Consider the following 16169-nt stretch of genomic DNA (forward strand, 5'->3'; position numbering starts at 1 on the left):
AGCATCAGTCACCATTCACTAGAATTGCATCTTTTTTCCCATACAAAATAAATTAATATTGGCTGAGTCACTCTGCCCTTCTGTGTTTCACAGAAGAAAGAATGTTATTAGGGTTCATAACAACATAAAATTCAGTAACTGTAATGCGAGTAATAATAATTTTTGGATGAATTATCCCTCCAGCTCTGGGTTAGGATTTCTAACAGTGGCCTGGACCACAGTAATCTACTGCACTCACATCCTCCGCCTGCAGCTTTAGCTTGGCTTTCTCTTTGGTCAGGAGGTTCACCTTCTCTTCCTCACACTGCAAGTCCTCTATGGCTTGCTGGAAAAATAAAACAAAGACGTATTGGTCTGTCCAGAAGATGTGGCATTAAATCTCCATACAAGATTTTCTCGCATCTGCCTCGCTGCCATCTTTGATCCCCAGCTGGGATGCCTTCATTTGCCGCATCACAGGGGATGTCAGAAGTCTACAGCATGATGACTTAATCAAATATAACCCTGAAAAGCACATTCACTCATCTAAAGTAAATGTGAGTAAAAAGTAACCCACACTAAGCAACAACATCACGCCAACTAAACGATTCATTCTCTAAAAGTTTGTATATCATTCTTAGGTGCTCTACGGGAGTTTTGACTCGTTGAGTGAAGAGTTCAATTGTCCATCAACTCTGGCGATGACTTCCATGTTATGTGTAGAGGGCAGGCAGGAGGGTAATGCCACAGGACATAAATCACAGGCAGATATTACCTCACAAAGAGAGCTGCTACTGTTGAACATCTGGCTTCAATTATGGACACTGCTCATAGAGTTTTATAGAGCACAAAAGAAATCATGAGACAAAAAAGGAAACTTCTTGACATCTAAGGTGTACTCTAAGGTGATCTACACTGTATAAAACATTTTATCCAGCATATGGGACATTTTGAGACAGAAATGTAAAGCATTTTGAGACATGAACTAACAATGACCAATACTTTTAAGCATTAATTCATGTTAGTTAATGTTAATTTCAACATATACTAACAAATTTTTTTAAATCTAAATTTGTATGTATATGTTAACACTAGTTAATGCACTATGAACTAACAATGAACAATTATTACCAAACATTAACAAAAATTAGCAAATGCTAAAAATATATATTGTTCATTGTTTGTTCATAATAACTTATGCATTTATTAATGTTAACGAAAGGAACCTTGTCGTGAAGTGTCACTGTTTTGACTATTACCTTTGCTATGCAAGATTTTTTTCAGAGGAAGATTGAAATTAGCTTGAAATAATGAAAAAATGATCATTTTATTGTGCTGCTAGTTGATAATATGAGGAATAAGAAATAGTTGCCTTGATAAGAAGTTATTGGCTGAAAAATAAACATTATATTTAAAGAATGAACACATTTTAATAGCCTAAAAAAATAAATCGTATTACTGGTAATAAATCTTAAAAAGTTTGTTGCGAGAACTCAAAAATCTCATGTTTTCTTGATTGTTTCTCTCTCACTAATTACATTTCTACAGTGTACATGAAGACTGATTACTTACAAAGTACTTAGGACCATTTGTTCCAAATCATCTTAAATTGCCATTCTTTAATCCGGGTCAGAAATACATTAATAATTTATCACTTTGAGGGTATGCAGCTTTGCTAACATTTGCGAAACTTTTTCAATTACTGGAGATTCAATACACTATGTACTGTATTGTGTTGTGCAATACTTTGATTGGTAATTAAGATTTCAAAGCAATACACTGCTCTAAATTTTGAAACATTTTGAAGTAAACATTTTTCATACGCTCAATTACATTTAGAAATAATCGCAGCAGTGACCCGGGCCCTCTAAGTTACTTTCCAGATTAAAGAATAAAACTGCGTTTTTGCCAAGTGGATGTGAAGCGTCTTCCAGATGCAGCTACCTCATGCAAGAGAACAACCTGTGCTGACTGCATTATTTACCTTGACTCATGATAGACCTTCATACCACATCAGTCAAAACTGTCCAACATCTGTCTGAGCATCTCCAAAGGGACAACATTGCTACTGTTCTGTGTAATAGATTCTGGTAAATAAACAAATGCATCCAGAGTATGCAGGTGTTAGGAATTCCTTGTCTTGTTTCACTGTTGCCCTCTGTCTGCCATTTTTGTCACCTTTGCATTCCATAGTTTTCACTTTTGTCCCTTGTTTAGCTCCACTGTCTCACTTGTCATTATTTAGAACTACACTTCCCAGAATCCACCTGCCATCATCACTGCCATTTTGTTCATTGTTTTCACCTGTGTCTCATTCTGTCATCACTCACTGTGTATTTAAGCCCTGCTTTCTGTTCACTCCTTGTCGTTCGTTGAATGTTGTTAGCCTGGTGTGTGTTCCCTGCCCGTGTTTTCTAGTTTTATGTTTATTTCCCCATTGAGGGTTTTCCTTTGTGTTTTGCCTGTTTGTTTATGAAATAAAGTTGAACTGCAACTGGATCCGCATCTCCTCGTCTGCCTTCGCTGCTCGTTCATAACAGAATGAACGACCACACTATGGAATGCAAAGGTGACAAAAATGGCAGACAGAGGGCAACAGTGAAACAAGACAAGGAATTCCTAACATAGCCCCCCCTCAAGGATCGGATTCCAGACGATCAAATAAACATAAAACTAGAAAACACGGGCAGGGAACACACACCAGGCTAACAACATTCAACGAACAACAAGGAGTGAACAAAAAGCAGGGCTTAAATACACAGTGAGTGATGACAGAATGAGACACAGGTGAAAACAATGAACAAAATGGCAGTGATGATGGCAGGTGGATTCTGGGAAGTGTAGTTCTAAACAATGACAAGTGAGACAGTGGAGCTAAACAAGGGACAAAAGTGAAAACTATGGAATGCAAAGGTGACAAAAATGGCAGACAGAGGGCAACAGTGAAACAAGACAAGGAATTCCTAACAGCAGGTCCTTGTGGGTCATTTCTACTATGTAGTATATTTTCATGCCTCCATCGTATAGGTCTTCTTATGTTGTATAAAATCTGAAACTCAAATGCTTTGATTATGTTTCAGTTTAGTGATTGTTGCCACTTTTGCCACGTCCCCGGATGCAAACTTCTTACATAAAAAAAAATGGAAATTTATTAAGAAATATTCCAAGTGTTTCATACATTTTTCCTTGGTCTAATCGAATTGATTTAAACAAAACATGACTTCTTGGGAATATTGTTGGAATTAATTTATAGGTTACCCCAGTATCACTTTCCATCCTTGTAAAATTATTTTAATCAACAAATGCCACTTCCTTATTACACAATCCTCCAGGATGTGACATCATTTTTGGTTGGAAAACAATAGCACAAACATTAGCAACAATTAGCAATGGATTCAATGAATTCAGTAATGGAGTAATGACCATATATGAACATATATTTAAATGTTAAATGTAAATTAAAATAGCATTTATTTGAGCATATATATATATATATATATATATATATATATATATATATATATATATATATATAGGGATTAAGTACTGTAGATTGGTTGCCTGACCCTTTACATTTTGAAGAAGTTTGAAATATATGTTCTATATATGTACATGTGACATATATATATATATATATATATATATATATATATATATATACATATATATATATATATATATATATATATATATATATATATATATATAAGTGAAAACCATATATTAACATGCAGTACTCTTCAAATATGTGTTTTAAATTTTTTGCCATGATATCTGTAGTCAGTTCACTCACTGAACTTTAACTTCAATTAGAGACATTCAGTTAAGTTAACTCTTACTCTCTCACTAGATGGCGCCATGGATGGCTGCATCGGTGTGGAGTTTTCTTTTTGTAACTCTTTCACAATCAGTTTCACCAGGGATTAACTACTGAATATTTGGCAGAGCATACCTGATAATTTTTTGCCGGTGTTTGATTATTCTGACATTTTGTTAGACATCTAAGTTGGAGACACAACGGTGCTCTACAAGCACTCCAAGAGGCGCACGCTAGGGAAGCATACTGTCGCTCTTGTGAAGCTCCGATAATGTGGCTTTAGGACTCAGCTCCCGAGTATTCATCTGGTGAAAAACTGGAGCAACAACACCCAGACAAAACTCAACCAGGCCAGAAACAAACTGACTAAGGAAATGAGAGTGGCTAAAAGAAGCTACTCTGAAAAGCTGAGATCCTGCATCTGTGTGGAATGTAGTGAGGTCTGAAGGACATCACTAAGTAGAGACAACAACCCCCCTTTTGTATGTCTATTTATACTCTTAACTTGTTTTATATTCTGTGTCTCACTGCAATGTTCTGTGAGCACTTGTTTCTCCTATTACCATAAAAAAATGTTGACTTGTGTAGGTGTGCAAACTTGGCAGTAAAGCTCATTCTGATTCTGATTCTAAGCAATGGTTAACTTTAGATTTATTTCCATTCTGTTAGGATTCCTGTTCATTTTCTTTTATCGCCTGACAGGGGCTTAGCTACATGGTGGCCAGTGCCACCCCTGATTGAAGCTTGGCCACCCCACTGGCCATCCCTGTTGTGCAAAGCACTTTTGGCAACATTGACAGACAGGTGACTTTTTTGCCACTCTATGCGCAAACAGTCTGCACTCTTCAGGCTGAACAGCTGCGAACCGCCCACATGGCACAAACCTCTGTGTAGAGATATGAAGTTACATCACGACCATTGCAATGTCTGGGATCAAAATCCTGCCAAATGTATTTACATTATATATGTAGAATTTACAGAATTTCTCACTGTAGAATTTGCTTTTGGTACAGCATGTCACAATCAGAAGTTCCCCTTCTGTCGCTCTCTCCACGTTATGTCGGAGAAGCGACACTAGGGGTCTCTCTTGAGCGCCGATATTCACCTCTGACCTATTGAAAAGGGCCAATGAGAGTTGGCAGTCAGTATTTGCATACCCGCCCCGAATCACGGGTATTTAAGCGGGGCAAATACGGAAGTTTAGTCAGAAAATTTCTTCGGAGCCGATGGTCTGTTTGCAGTCTGCTGCGAGAATACACACCCTGAACGTTCCTGTATCTCTGACGATCTGCTTGCTGTTGGATCTGACGGCGCACGACAGCGGCTTTCTCTGTAATTTGCACGGCGTGCATTGTTGCCCCTGAGCGCTTCGACAGCGCAGACACACACACACACACACACTGTGTATTAAAAGAGCAATTTCCTGTAAAAGAGCAAATTTCTCTAAAAGAGCAAGCACAGCGGTGCTTTTCAAGATGCTTTTCCGCCCCTGTGTCGTTCCTGGATGCGGTACAAGCCTCTCCGCTTCAGTCGGCCACAGGCGCTGTCTCGTGTGTTTGGGCCGCGATCACACCGAGGCGGCGTATGTGGATGGTTCATGTTCTCACTGCGAGAACATGACCATGACCACGTTGCGGTCGCGGCTTGCTTTCAACAGAAGGCAAGCCACCCCAGCTGCACCCCGCATTGCTCCTTCTTCCCACGGGATTGAGGACGATGCGGTTGGCGCTGGGGGCGGCAGCGGGTGCAGTTTCGCCGGGTAGCCCCCCGCGAACCTCCCGTTCCCCGACACGCTCGCTGATCCCCGTTCATGCTCGCGGCGATAGCGGCTCACCTCACGGCCTGGCCGTCTGTCCTCCCGAGTCCGAAGCGGATGAGCTCGCTGCTGCATCGGAGAGTGTGGTGTCTGATGCCGAGGACTCCCCTGGACTGCCGCCTTCGGGCCAGCAGGCCCAGGCTGAGGCCGACGCTCAGATGTCCGACATGCTATCCCGGGCTGCCGTGAGCGTGGGGTTGGATTGGAACCCTCCATCCTCCCCACAGCCTTCGCAGTTGGATGATTGGTTCCTGGGGGAAGGGCGCCGTTCGCGGCCTCGCATCCCCATGTCCCGTTTTTCCCGGAGGTGCACGATGAGCTGACGTCTACGTGGAGAGCCCCGCTCTCCGCTCGTCTAGGTGCCACCTGCTCCACTCTCTCCACCCTCGACGGCGGAGAGCACCACGGATACGGCACGATTCCCCAGGTCGATAGGGCAGTTGCGTACCATCCATGCCCCGGTAGCCCTACCTCCTGGCGAGGTCGCCCCGTACTCCCATCCAAGCCCTGTAGGACAACATCCTCGCTCAACGCGAAGGCCTACAGTGCGGCTGGACGCGCTGCCTCCGCCCTGCATGCGATGGCCCTCCTGCAAGTCCACCAGGCCAAAGCTCTCAGAAACATGCACGGGGGTGGACCTGATCCTGATGTGCTGCAGGAACTGCGCTCAGTGACCGACCTCGCCCTGAGAGCGACGAAGGCCACAGCGCAGGCACTCGGACAGACGATGGCCACCCTAGTGGTCCAGGAACGCCATCTTTGGCTCAGTCTTGTCGAGATGCGTGAGGCTGATAAGAGTCACTTCCTGGACGCACCTGTCTCCCAGATTGGCCTTTTCGGTGACACCGTCGAGGACTTCACCCAACAGTTCACCGTGGTGAAGAAGCAGACGGAGGCCATCTCCCACATCATGCCCCGCCGCAGACCTACCCCGTCTGCCCGCCGAGGGCGTCCCCCTGCGAAGAAACCAGCTCCTGCTCCGCCTCAACCCGGGCCCAGCTCTCAGCCCCAGCGTCGAGCACTCCGCAGGCGGCGCACGGCCCCTGTCTCACGAACCCCCTCTAGGACCCGGAAGGCTCCCAAGCGTTCCTGAGACAGCCGACCCAGAGCCGAAGATGTTAGTTCCGGAGGTGGTAAGACCGCTCCGTCCCCCGGTGGAGGGCCGGGAGGAGAATCCTTTGTTTTTTCATTTGCCACACCCCCTGACGGGGGCTGTGGTACCCACATTCTCAATAAAAGAGCTATTTCCTTTGCCTCTGGGTCACCTGGGCTGCAAATGCCATTCTCACGGCAATCTGCTTTCAGATCACGACAGTCCCGGTACACCGGACGCGGCGATCCCGCCTTCCGCTTGCCCTCGACTGCCCGAGTCCAGAGGACGCCAGCATCAGACCTCCTCCTCAGTCACGAACCCGCCCCCTGCCGGGTGCGCGGAGCAAGGTAAGTCTTTGAGTCTATTCTCAGCACCTCAGCCTCAGGCCGCAACGAAGCCGGCCGATGCTGCATTACCTGTTCCGCCCCGCTGCGAGGCCCCGCCAGGTACGTCCAAAATACTCGTCCCTTTGGTGCCCCTAGCGCAGAGCTGGGAAGCGTGGCTTTCGCTTCCCAACGCATCACGCTGGCTGCACCGGACCATTCGACTCGGTTATGCAATTCAATTTTCCCGGCTCCCGCCCCCCTTCAGGGGCGTCCGCTTTTCCGCAGTACGCGGCGAGCATGCCAGTTCCCTGCGCACGGAAATCGCGACCCTCTTAGCCAAGGGCGCGGTAGAGCCCGTCCCTCCAACCGAAATGAGGAAGGGTTTCTACAGCCCTTACTTCATTGTACCCAAAAAAGGCGGCGGCTTACGACCAATCCTGGCCTTGTTAAAACTCCCGTTCAAAATGCTCACGCAGAGAAATATTCTGGCTGGAGTTCAGCATCTAGATTGGTTCGCAGCGGTAGACCTGAAGGACGCGTACTTCCACGTCTCAATTCTGCCACGACACCGACCCTTCTTACGGTTCGCGTTCGACGGCCAGGCGTTTCAGTACAAAGTCCTCCCCTTCGGCCTGACTCTGTCCCTTCGCGTCTTTACGAAGGTCGCAGAGGCGGCCCTTGCCCCGCTACGAGTAGCCGGCATCCGCATACTCAACTACCTCGACGACTGGCTCATCCTAGCAAACTCTCGAGGGTTACTATGCACACACAGAGACCAGGTGCTCCGGCACCTCAGCCGCTTGGGGCTTCAGGTCAACTGGGAAAAGAGCAAGCTCACTCCGGTTCAGAGCATCTCTTTTCTCGGGCTGGAGTTAGACTCAGTCTCAATGACAGCACGTCTCACGAGCGAGCGTGCTCAGTCGGTGCTGGACTGCCTCGCTTCATTCAAGCCAGGCACAGTGGTCCCTCTAAAACTTTTCCAGAGGCTCCTGGGGCATATGGCGCCCTCCGCGGCGGTCGCGCCGCTGGGGTTGATGCATATGAGACCACCCCTGCACTGGCTCCAGACTCGAGTCCCGAGACAAGCATGGCACCACGGCACGCATCGGGTAAGAATCACCCCTGCCTGCCTCAAAACACTCCGACCTTGGACAGACCTCTGCTTTTTACGGGCAGGAGTGCCCCTGCAGCAGGTGTCCCGACGCGTTCTGGTCACAACCGACGCCTCCCGGTCTGGGTGGGGTGCCGTGTGCAGCGGGCACGCAGCAGCGGGCCGTTGGAAAGGGGCCCCGCTGCGTTGGCACATCAACTGCCTGGAGTTGCTGACCGTCCTTCTTGCTCTCAGGAAGTTCCTCCCGTTAGTTCGGGACAAACATGTCCTCGTGAGATCGGACAGCACCGTGGTGGTGGCGTACATAAATCGCCAAGGCGGCGTACGCTCCCACCAAATGTCACAACTCGCCCGTAGTCTCTCCTATGGAGCCAGCAGCGACTCACATCCCCGGCAAGCTCAACATCATAGCGGACGCGCTATCACGACAACGCCTGCCCGGCGGGGAGTGGAGGCTTCACCCCCAGTCGGGCCAGCTGATTTGGGAACGGTTTGGCAAGGCCCAGGTAGACCTGTTTGCCGCCCAGGAAACCTCCCACTGCCCGCTCTGGTACGCCCTAACAGAGGCTCCCCTCGGGACAGAGGCGCTGGCACACAGCTGGCCTTCAGGGCTGCGCAAGTACGCATTTCCCCCAGTGAGCCTTCTTGCACCGGTGCTGTGCAAGGTCAGGGAGGACGAGGAGAAAGTCACGTTGGTGGCCCCCTACTGGCCCACTTGGACTTGGTTCTCAGAACTCAGGCTTCTCGTGACAGCTCCTCCCTGGCGAATTCCTCTGAGAAAGGACCTCCTCTCTCAGGGACGGGGCACGCTCTGGCACCCGCGCCCAGACCTCTGGAACCTCCACGTCTGGTCCCTGGACAGGACGCGGAAGAGCTAGCCGGCTTACCGGCGACCGTTGTGAATACAATTAACCAAGCCAGAGCCCCCTCTACCAGGCACCTTTATGCCCTAAAGTGGCGCTTGTTCGCAGATTGGTGCTCTTCCCGAGCTGAAGACCCACAGACATGCGCGATTAGGTCAGTGATTCTGTTCCTACAGGAGAGGCTGGACAGGAGGCTGTCCCCATCCACCCTCAAGGTGTATGTTGCCGCTATCGCCGCCCACCACGATCCTGTAGACGGCAAATCTCTGGGTAAGCACGACCTGATCCTCAGGTTCCTGAGAGGCGCTCGGAGGTTGAATCCCTCCCGGCCAGGCCTAGTTCCCTCCTGGGATCTCTCGGTAGTCTTGGCAGGACTCCAGAGACCTCCCTTCGAGCCGCTTGAATCAGTTGGACACAGGGCCCTCTCCCTTAAGACGGCCCTGCTGATCGCGCTCACCTCTATCAAGAGGGTCGGGGACCTGCAAGCGTTCTCTGTCAGCGACACTTACCTGGAGTTCGGTCCGGCAGATACGTCTGTGATCCTAAGACCACGACCGGGCTATGTGCCCAAGGTTCCTACCACACCGTTCCGAGATCAGGTAGTGAACCTGCAAGCGCTGCCCCGGGAGGAGGCAGACCCAGCCCTTTCGTTGCTATGTCCAGTGCGCGGCCTGCGCATTTACCTGGACCGCACACAGAGCACCAGACGCTCTGAGCAGCTCTTTGTCTGCTTTGGGGGACGGCAGAAAAGGAATGCTGTCTCCAAACAGAGGCTCGCCCACTGGGTCGTCGACGCCATCACACTGGCTTATCACACCCAGGCCGTGCCCCTACCCTTGCGGGTCCGAGCTCACTCAACAAGGGTGTAGCGTCCTCGTGGGCACTGGCCAGGGGCACCTCCCTAGCAGACATCTGCAGAGCCGCGGGTTGGGCAACACCCAACACCTTCGCGAGGTTTTACAACCTCCGCGTTGAGTCGGTTGCGTCTCGTGTTTTGTCAGGTCTGAGCCCGTAGAACTCGGTAACACGTAGACCGACCAGCTGGGTGGATCGCTTGCGCCCAGCGCCCTTTTCCTGATGTCAAGGTAAAGTAGTGCGCCTTCTTCCCAGGGCTCCCCACTCCGAGTCGGGCCCCTGGTCGATTCCTCCCCAGCCCTCCGGGTCCGCGGTTCAGCGGAGGAACTCGCCGGCCCAAGCCACTGCGGGTATCCTAATGGCCACCCTGTACTGGTATAGGTGCTCCACAGGTAAGGCCTCCTGCTCGGACTCCCCCTGTGTGTAACTCCACGGTTCTGTCCCCTTACGAGCGGACCCCCGTGTCTCCCTAGGCAGTTACAGCTGCCTCGGTCGCCGTGCTGTAGCAACTCCCCCCTTTCTAGGCTGGATCTACCACCGCACCATACTTTCCACATGAGCTCTAAGACGGCCGTGTGACGTGTCTACCACTTTTCCTCCCCAAGAAAAGGGCAGGTGTGGTCTCCGCAGGGTCTGGGATAAGACCCCCTTCCCTATTTGCGTGTAAGGGCCCCGGCCGTGATTGCTCTATGCGAGAAACATAGAGAGAAAAGAGGCCCAGCCAGGCTGGCCCGTTCCCATGTTGGCAAACATCGCCTTGTTCCCCCTCCCAGGGTAACCAAAAGAATTCCAATGTTCTTATGGGCCATTGGGGAAGGGTACGTGCAGCCAGGTACGGACGATGCGTGGCACTGGATGGAATCCCTGCCCGCCTCTGTATCGGCGGTTCACGTACATGGTTCAGCGCATGGCAAGATTGGAATGGGTCCCCTAGTGTCGCTTCTCCGACACAACGTGGAGAGAGCGACAGAAGGGGAACATTTGGTTACGTATGTAACCTCCGTTCCCCGAGGGAGGGAACGACACGTTGTGTCTTTCCTCCGCCATGTTGCTGAACCGAGCCACTGTTGTGGCCGGACCATTTCCGGCTCCTCAGAAAAATCCTGACTCAACTTCCGTATTTGCCCCGCTTAAATACCCGTATGCAGGGACGGGGTATGCAAATACTGACTGCCAACTCTCATTGGCCCTTTTCAATAGGTCAGAGGTGAATATCGGCGCTCAAGAGAGACCCCTAGTGTTGCTTCTCCGACACAACGTGTCGTTCCCTCCCTCGGGGAACGGAGGTTACATACGTAACCAAACGTTACTTTTTTTGGCCACCTAAATAATCATAGTGTCTTACCTGGCCACCCCTGAAAAAAGGTTTTGGCTATGCCCCTGTTGACTGAGCTTGTCCTTTTTTTTTCTAAATACTTCCTTAAATTAAATAACAAGCATATCTTTTTTTATTTTTTTTTTTTGAAATTTCAAAAGGTACTGCGTCACAGGAATGACCCATATGATCTCACAGAGACTTACCTGGCTCAGCTCCACCAGGTGCTCCTTTTCCTTCTGTAGCTTCTGTACTAGTTCACTTTTTTGTTCGAGTTCCTCAGTGAGCTTCCTCACAGCAGAGTCTGAGGACTAGAGAGAGTGAAGGTGCAGTGTCAGTTCACATACAGTACATCAATAATTTATTGGCTTGTACTAATTGTGTATGTGGTGGAAGTGATTTGGTTCGACTGTGACATGAGGGACAAATATGGAACACGTGTGTCTGTGCGTGTGTTTGGGCCTGTCTGAGCTTTGAGAAGCAGATGTAAAGCAGAAGGGCTTATTAAGGGGTTGAGAAGCTTCTTAAACACTTTCATCCTGATACCACAGCTGTCATTTCACTTCTCTCTGAACTCAAAAGCATATTCTGATAGACATAGACAGTGTAAGCAGACAAATATCCCTACACATCTGCATTCATTGCAAATTGTTCAAAGATGAGACAAAATTGTAATTGGAAAAAATGATGGACTACAAGCTATGATTGAAAGGCTGCACACACAGCTTGAATTAAAAGTCAGTCAGTCGACTTTTAAGTCAGCACTGCTTTATGTTTAAGTGCAGTAATGTTAATAATCATTTTGATCATGCCATGTCATCTTTAAAAATATCTAGTGGGCTTTTGTCTTTAATCTAAAATCAATGAAAACAGAATATTTACTCTTCAAACCTTAAGTTAGTTTTTGAGTTGAGGTCACAAATTGACGTCACTTACAATGTTGCTATGACAACAAATGGACTACAAATTCACTTCAAGTATAAAAAAGCAAACAAGTGGTACAGGTCTGGTCTTGCTTTAAACTCACCACCAGGATCTTACAGGTTTAGCATGGATACAATGTATTTGAAAAACACTTGCCAAAGGATCAACAGCTGTTGAAAGATCCATACCAAAAAAATATATATAATATATACAAAAATAATTAAATAAGAAAGGAAAAACATGAGTGACTACATGAATGTTTAGATCATGAATGCTTAATGAGTCGGTAGATGATGCATAACACAACCATGAGCTTTTTTCAACCATCATCAGCACTTAGGTTGAAATTTCTATAAATGTAAAAGAAAAAGTGAATATATATATATATATATATATTTTTTAACACTTTAGCACTTTTTATCACCTTTTTAATTTCAGTAATTTATTTAAAATGTTTTTGCTGCATGAACATTTTTATTTGAAATGTACAAATAGCCAAATAGCCATACTTCGCAGGACATGTCAACTTTCCAAAAGTATTTCATGTCAACTACCCATATACATGGTTACAAGTTTTAAAAATCAAAACCCCTCATTATCGTAATTAACTTTCAAAAAACAGCTCTAATCAACAGTCAGAATTATAAAGTGAGATTATTCTATAATGTCTAGGCCATTACTGCCAAATCATCAAGCATAAATGATTACAAAACACTCGCAAATCATATTCTACTGATTACTAATGATGCATGATTTACAATAATGAGCACAAGTTCAAGTACCTCTGAGAAGCAGATATCTCTGCACTCCTTCCACTATAAGAACTTAGACTAAGAGCACAGGTCAAATGTGTGTCAGGCAGAAGTGTTTGTCATTGTCACTCCTACCTGCTTGTCCTTCTCTACTGATGTCAGTGTGTTCTCCAGCTCCTCCAGGTCTCTACGCAGACTGCAGCGCTCGGTCTCTAACCTCTGATGCTGGGAGGCCAGCTGAGCGGCGGCCCCCTCCTCTTCTTCCAGACGCACTTCCAGCCCTGCCACCTGGGCCTCCAGCTCCCGTCTTGCCTGGGCCAGCTGAACGCAGCGCTGCTCAGCCTGCTGGAGGCTCTCCTGCTCCTGCTCCGAGAAGGGAGGACCAGGAGAGGAGGAAAGAGAGACAGAAAGGTGAGGATCCTGCCCCTTTCTTTCACACTGCATGGCAGCCTCAGGGAAAGAACTCCAGAGGATGAAGCACAAAGCCAAACGAATGAGGCTTAAAGTGTAAAGCCCCGTTTAGAACAAGATATCCAACAGCAAAGCTCTTCACATCTGTCCAGTGCTCAGAAGACCTGAGAAGGACAGATATACTTCCCTTGATGAGCCAGTTCAATGATGAAACGGATCATCTATCAAACTAGTCCTAACAGGACAAAAAAGATCTGAGCCCTCTCTTTTAGTCACTGCCTTCTGATCTTTGAAACTGTTCAGCTTCTACTTAGATTCTTGCCATCATCACTAAAGTATCCATACGAAAACACACAAATATGTGGGTCCTTACAAAGTTGGCAGTGTATCTGTTATGGCCAAGGGCATATTTTTTCCATAAATGTGCTTGTTCTACTCTGAATTGTATCACACTGACAAGTGCCCACACTCTTATTAGAAAAGCAGCCTTTTTTAACATGAATTATCAACTACAACATTATTAGTAATGTTACACAACCTTAAAGGTAAAGTATGTATTTTCTACCGCATAAGTGTCACCACATGAAATTGCAATCTGTTTGTTTGAGCAGCCTGACCTAACAACTCAACCCATCGTGTGAGTTTAGTCCCATCGTGGGACTACCTGTCTTTCCAAGCAATGGAAGACAGGGGAAGTGTTTGAAACTTTTTTGAAAACAGTCATTTGCGGTGCTTGCTAAATGCACAACTATTGTTCTTTGCTAATGCAGTACTGTATTTGCTCATAAGGATTTGAACAACCCCCTAAACTTGTGACTCCTAACATATAATAAATTGACTAAAATGCTGGGTTGTTTCTCCACAAAATCATATAAAATCAGAAGACTTAAAGAAATAGCACCCAAAAATGAAAATTCTCTAATTTTTTTTATCAACCTCAAGCCATCCCAGATGTGTTTGACTTTCTTTCTTCTGCAGAACAAAAGAAAGATTTTAGAAGAATATCTCAGCTCTGTAGGTCCATTCAATGCAAGTGAATGGTGACCAAAACTGTGAAGCTCCAAAAATCACAAAAAAACATCAACATAAAAATAAACCTTAAGACTCCAGTGGTTAAATCCATGTCTTCAGAAGTGTTAAGATAGGTGAGGGTGATGGTCAAAAGACTGGTCAAAGGTGGAGATTCGTAATAAAAAATGAATTTTTTTCTTTTTATTGATCTGTTTCTCACCCACACCTATCATATCACTATCATATGAGGAATTAAACCACTGGTGTTATATGGATTACTGCTATGCTGCCTTTATGTGACTTTTGGGGCTTCAAAGTTCTGGCCACCATTAACTTGCATTGTATGGACCTGCAGAACTGAGATATTTTTCCAAAAATCTTTGATTGTGTTCAGCAGAAGAAAGTCATACACATCTGGGATGGCATGAGAGTGAAACATACACTATACAAGTATGTGAATGCAGGCAGGCAATGCTAGCTCGATTTCATGTGCTGTTGCATTCCAAAATGTGTCATATCATGATTTATAACACAACACAAGTTCACATTGTATTCTTAACGTTGCCTTAACGGGCGCTATAGTGGAAATCTACAGTGCATTTTCTCTTTCAGGTCAACATCTGTCATGAGGAAGCAATAGTTTGAAGAGAATATCATTGCTGAGCAAGTATGTTTAAGTCAATATATTTATAGAACAATACCTGAAAAATAACACATCCAGTGAAAAGGCACAGACTTTTGAAGGTGCTGTAACTCTATCACCTCCTGAAGTACTGAGGTTTGTTACCGCCACAGTAACGCAAGTATGTGTATGAAGCATGTTAAACCAGACCACGTGTTGGCAATGTGTTAGCCAAGTGCTTGCATCTGCAAACATGTACTTGTATAAATTATGTTTCTGGCCATATATAATAGACTTTGAAGGACGGACCCGAGCCATATGTAGAGGCCAGAATATCGTAGAGGCCTGGCAGTATGCTCCTTTGTCCAGTAAGTAACAACCTAGCAACCACCCAGCAATGCCCAAGCAACCACATAGCATCATGGTAAAAGCCACTCAGAACATATTAGCAACCTCATTGCAATGTCCTACCAACCAACCACAAACATTTGAGCATTTTGCGAATGTAAAAATTTTGTTGCGTACACATGTTACCTTTAACAATAAAAGTGTTAATGTAGCTATCATAATATATTGTTGTTAAATTATACCAATAGAAAGGAGCATGCCATGGGAATTTGGAAAACAGCATTGCACCAACAATTTCTAAAGATTACACAAACCCACACTCTACCTGATGTAATGGGATGGATGTGATAAAGCTATCCCAATCCAAGTCTTCGTGTTCAAGTTCTACCTGTTGTTCACAGGCCCCCAGCGTGTCATCAGAGAGGGTGTGCCTAAGAGACGCAACCTGTATCGGCCCCTGACAAACACTCTCCATCTCTAAGCACCAGTAGAGAACCGATGGAAATCAAAACTACAATTTATAAAACCTGGTAGCTTTCTCTGTGTCTCCTCCCTCACTCTCTACCTCTGTGTCTCTCTCTCTTCACTCAAACAGCTGTCCACCTCCTGTATTTATCCTCCAGTTGTTTAATGGACGCAATTGAGGAAATAATTCATCCACCGGCAGTCTCGTTCAGAGAAGTCAGCTCCTACCCCAGTCTGGTACCTGCTGACAGATATAGGTGCTCTTGTATGGAACATGTGCATAGATGGATCCCTCTTGTCCAAGGTGGAGAGTAATAATGTAGTATGGATGCCTTTAATCTACCTCTCACTAACAAGTGATTTCATATTATTCAGCAGATTAAAGAGAAATATCTGCACTTTACAAGAAACCACACAGCCAATGACTTTGGTCCCATTCTCATGCATTTATTTTAAAAAAG

At 46.4% G+C, this 16169-nt stretch overlaps 1 protein-coding gene across 1 annotated transcript in view; it reads right to left on the reverse strand.

Moving 5' to 3' along the window:
• LOC127633694 (myosin-16-like) overlaps positions 1-16169 on the reverse strand; it is an 84840-nt gene that overhangs the window by 48292 nt on the left and 20379 nt on the right. Inside the window, exons 3-5 of the mRNA XM_052112950.1 lie at positions 12987-13214; positions 11382-11486; positions 239-325 (exon numbers count right to left, since the gene is read on the reverse strand). Coding sequence (XP_051968910.1) covers positions 239-325; positions 11382-11486; positions 12987-13214 — 420 coding nt within the window. The remainder of the gene's footprint in view (positions 1-238; positions 326-11381; positions 11487-12986; positions 13215-16169) is intronic.

Source organism: Xyrauchen texanus, chromosome 40 (genome assembly GCF_025860055.1).
Source record: "Xyrauchen texanus isolate HMW12.3.18 chromosome 40, RBS_HiC_50CHRs, whole genome shotgun sequence".
In the NCBI taxonomy this organism is placed as follows: domain Eukaryota; kingdom Metazoa; phylum Chordata; class Actinopteri; order Cypriniformes; family Catostomidae; genus Xyrauchen; species Xyrauchen texanus.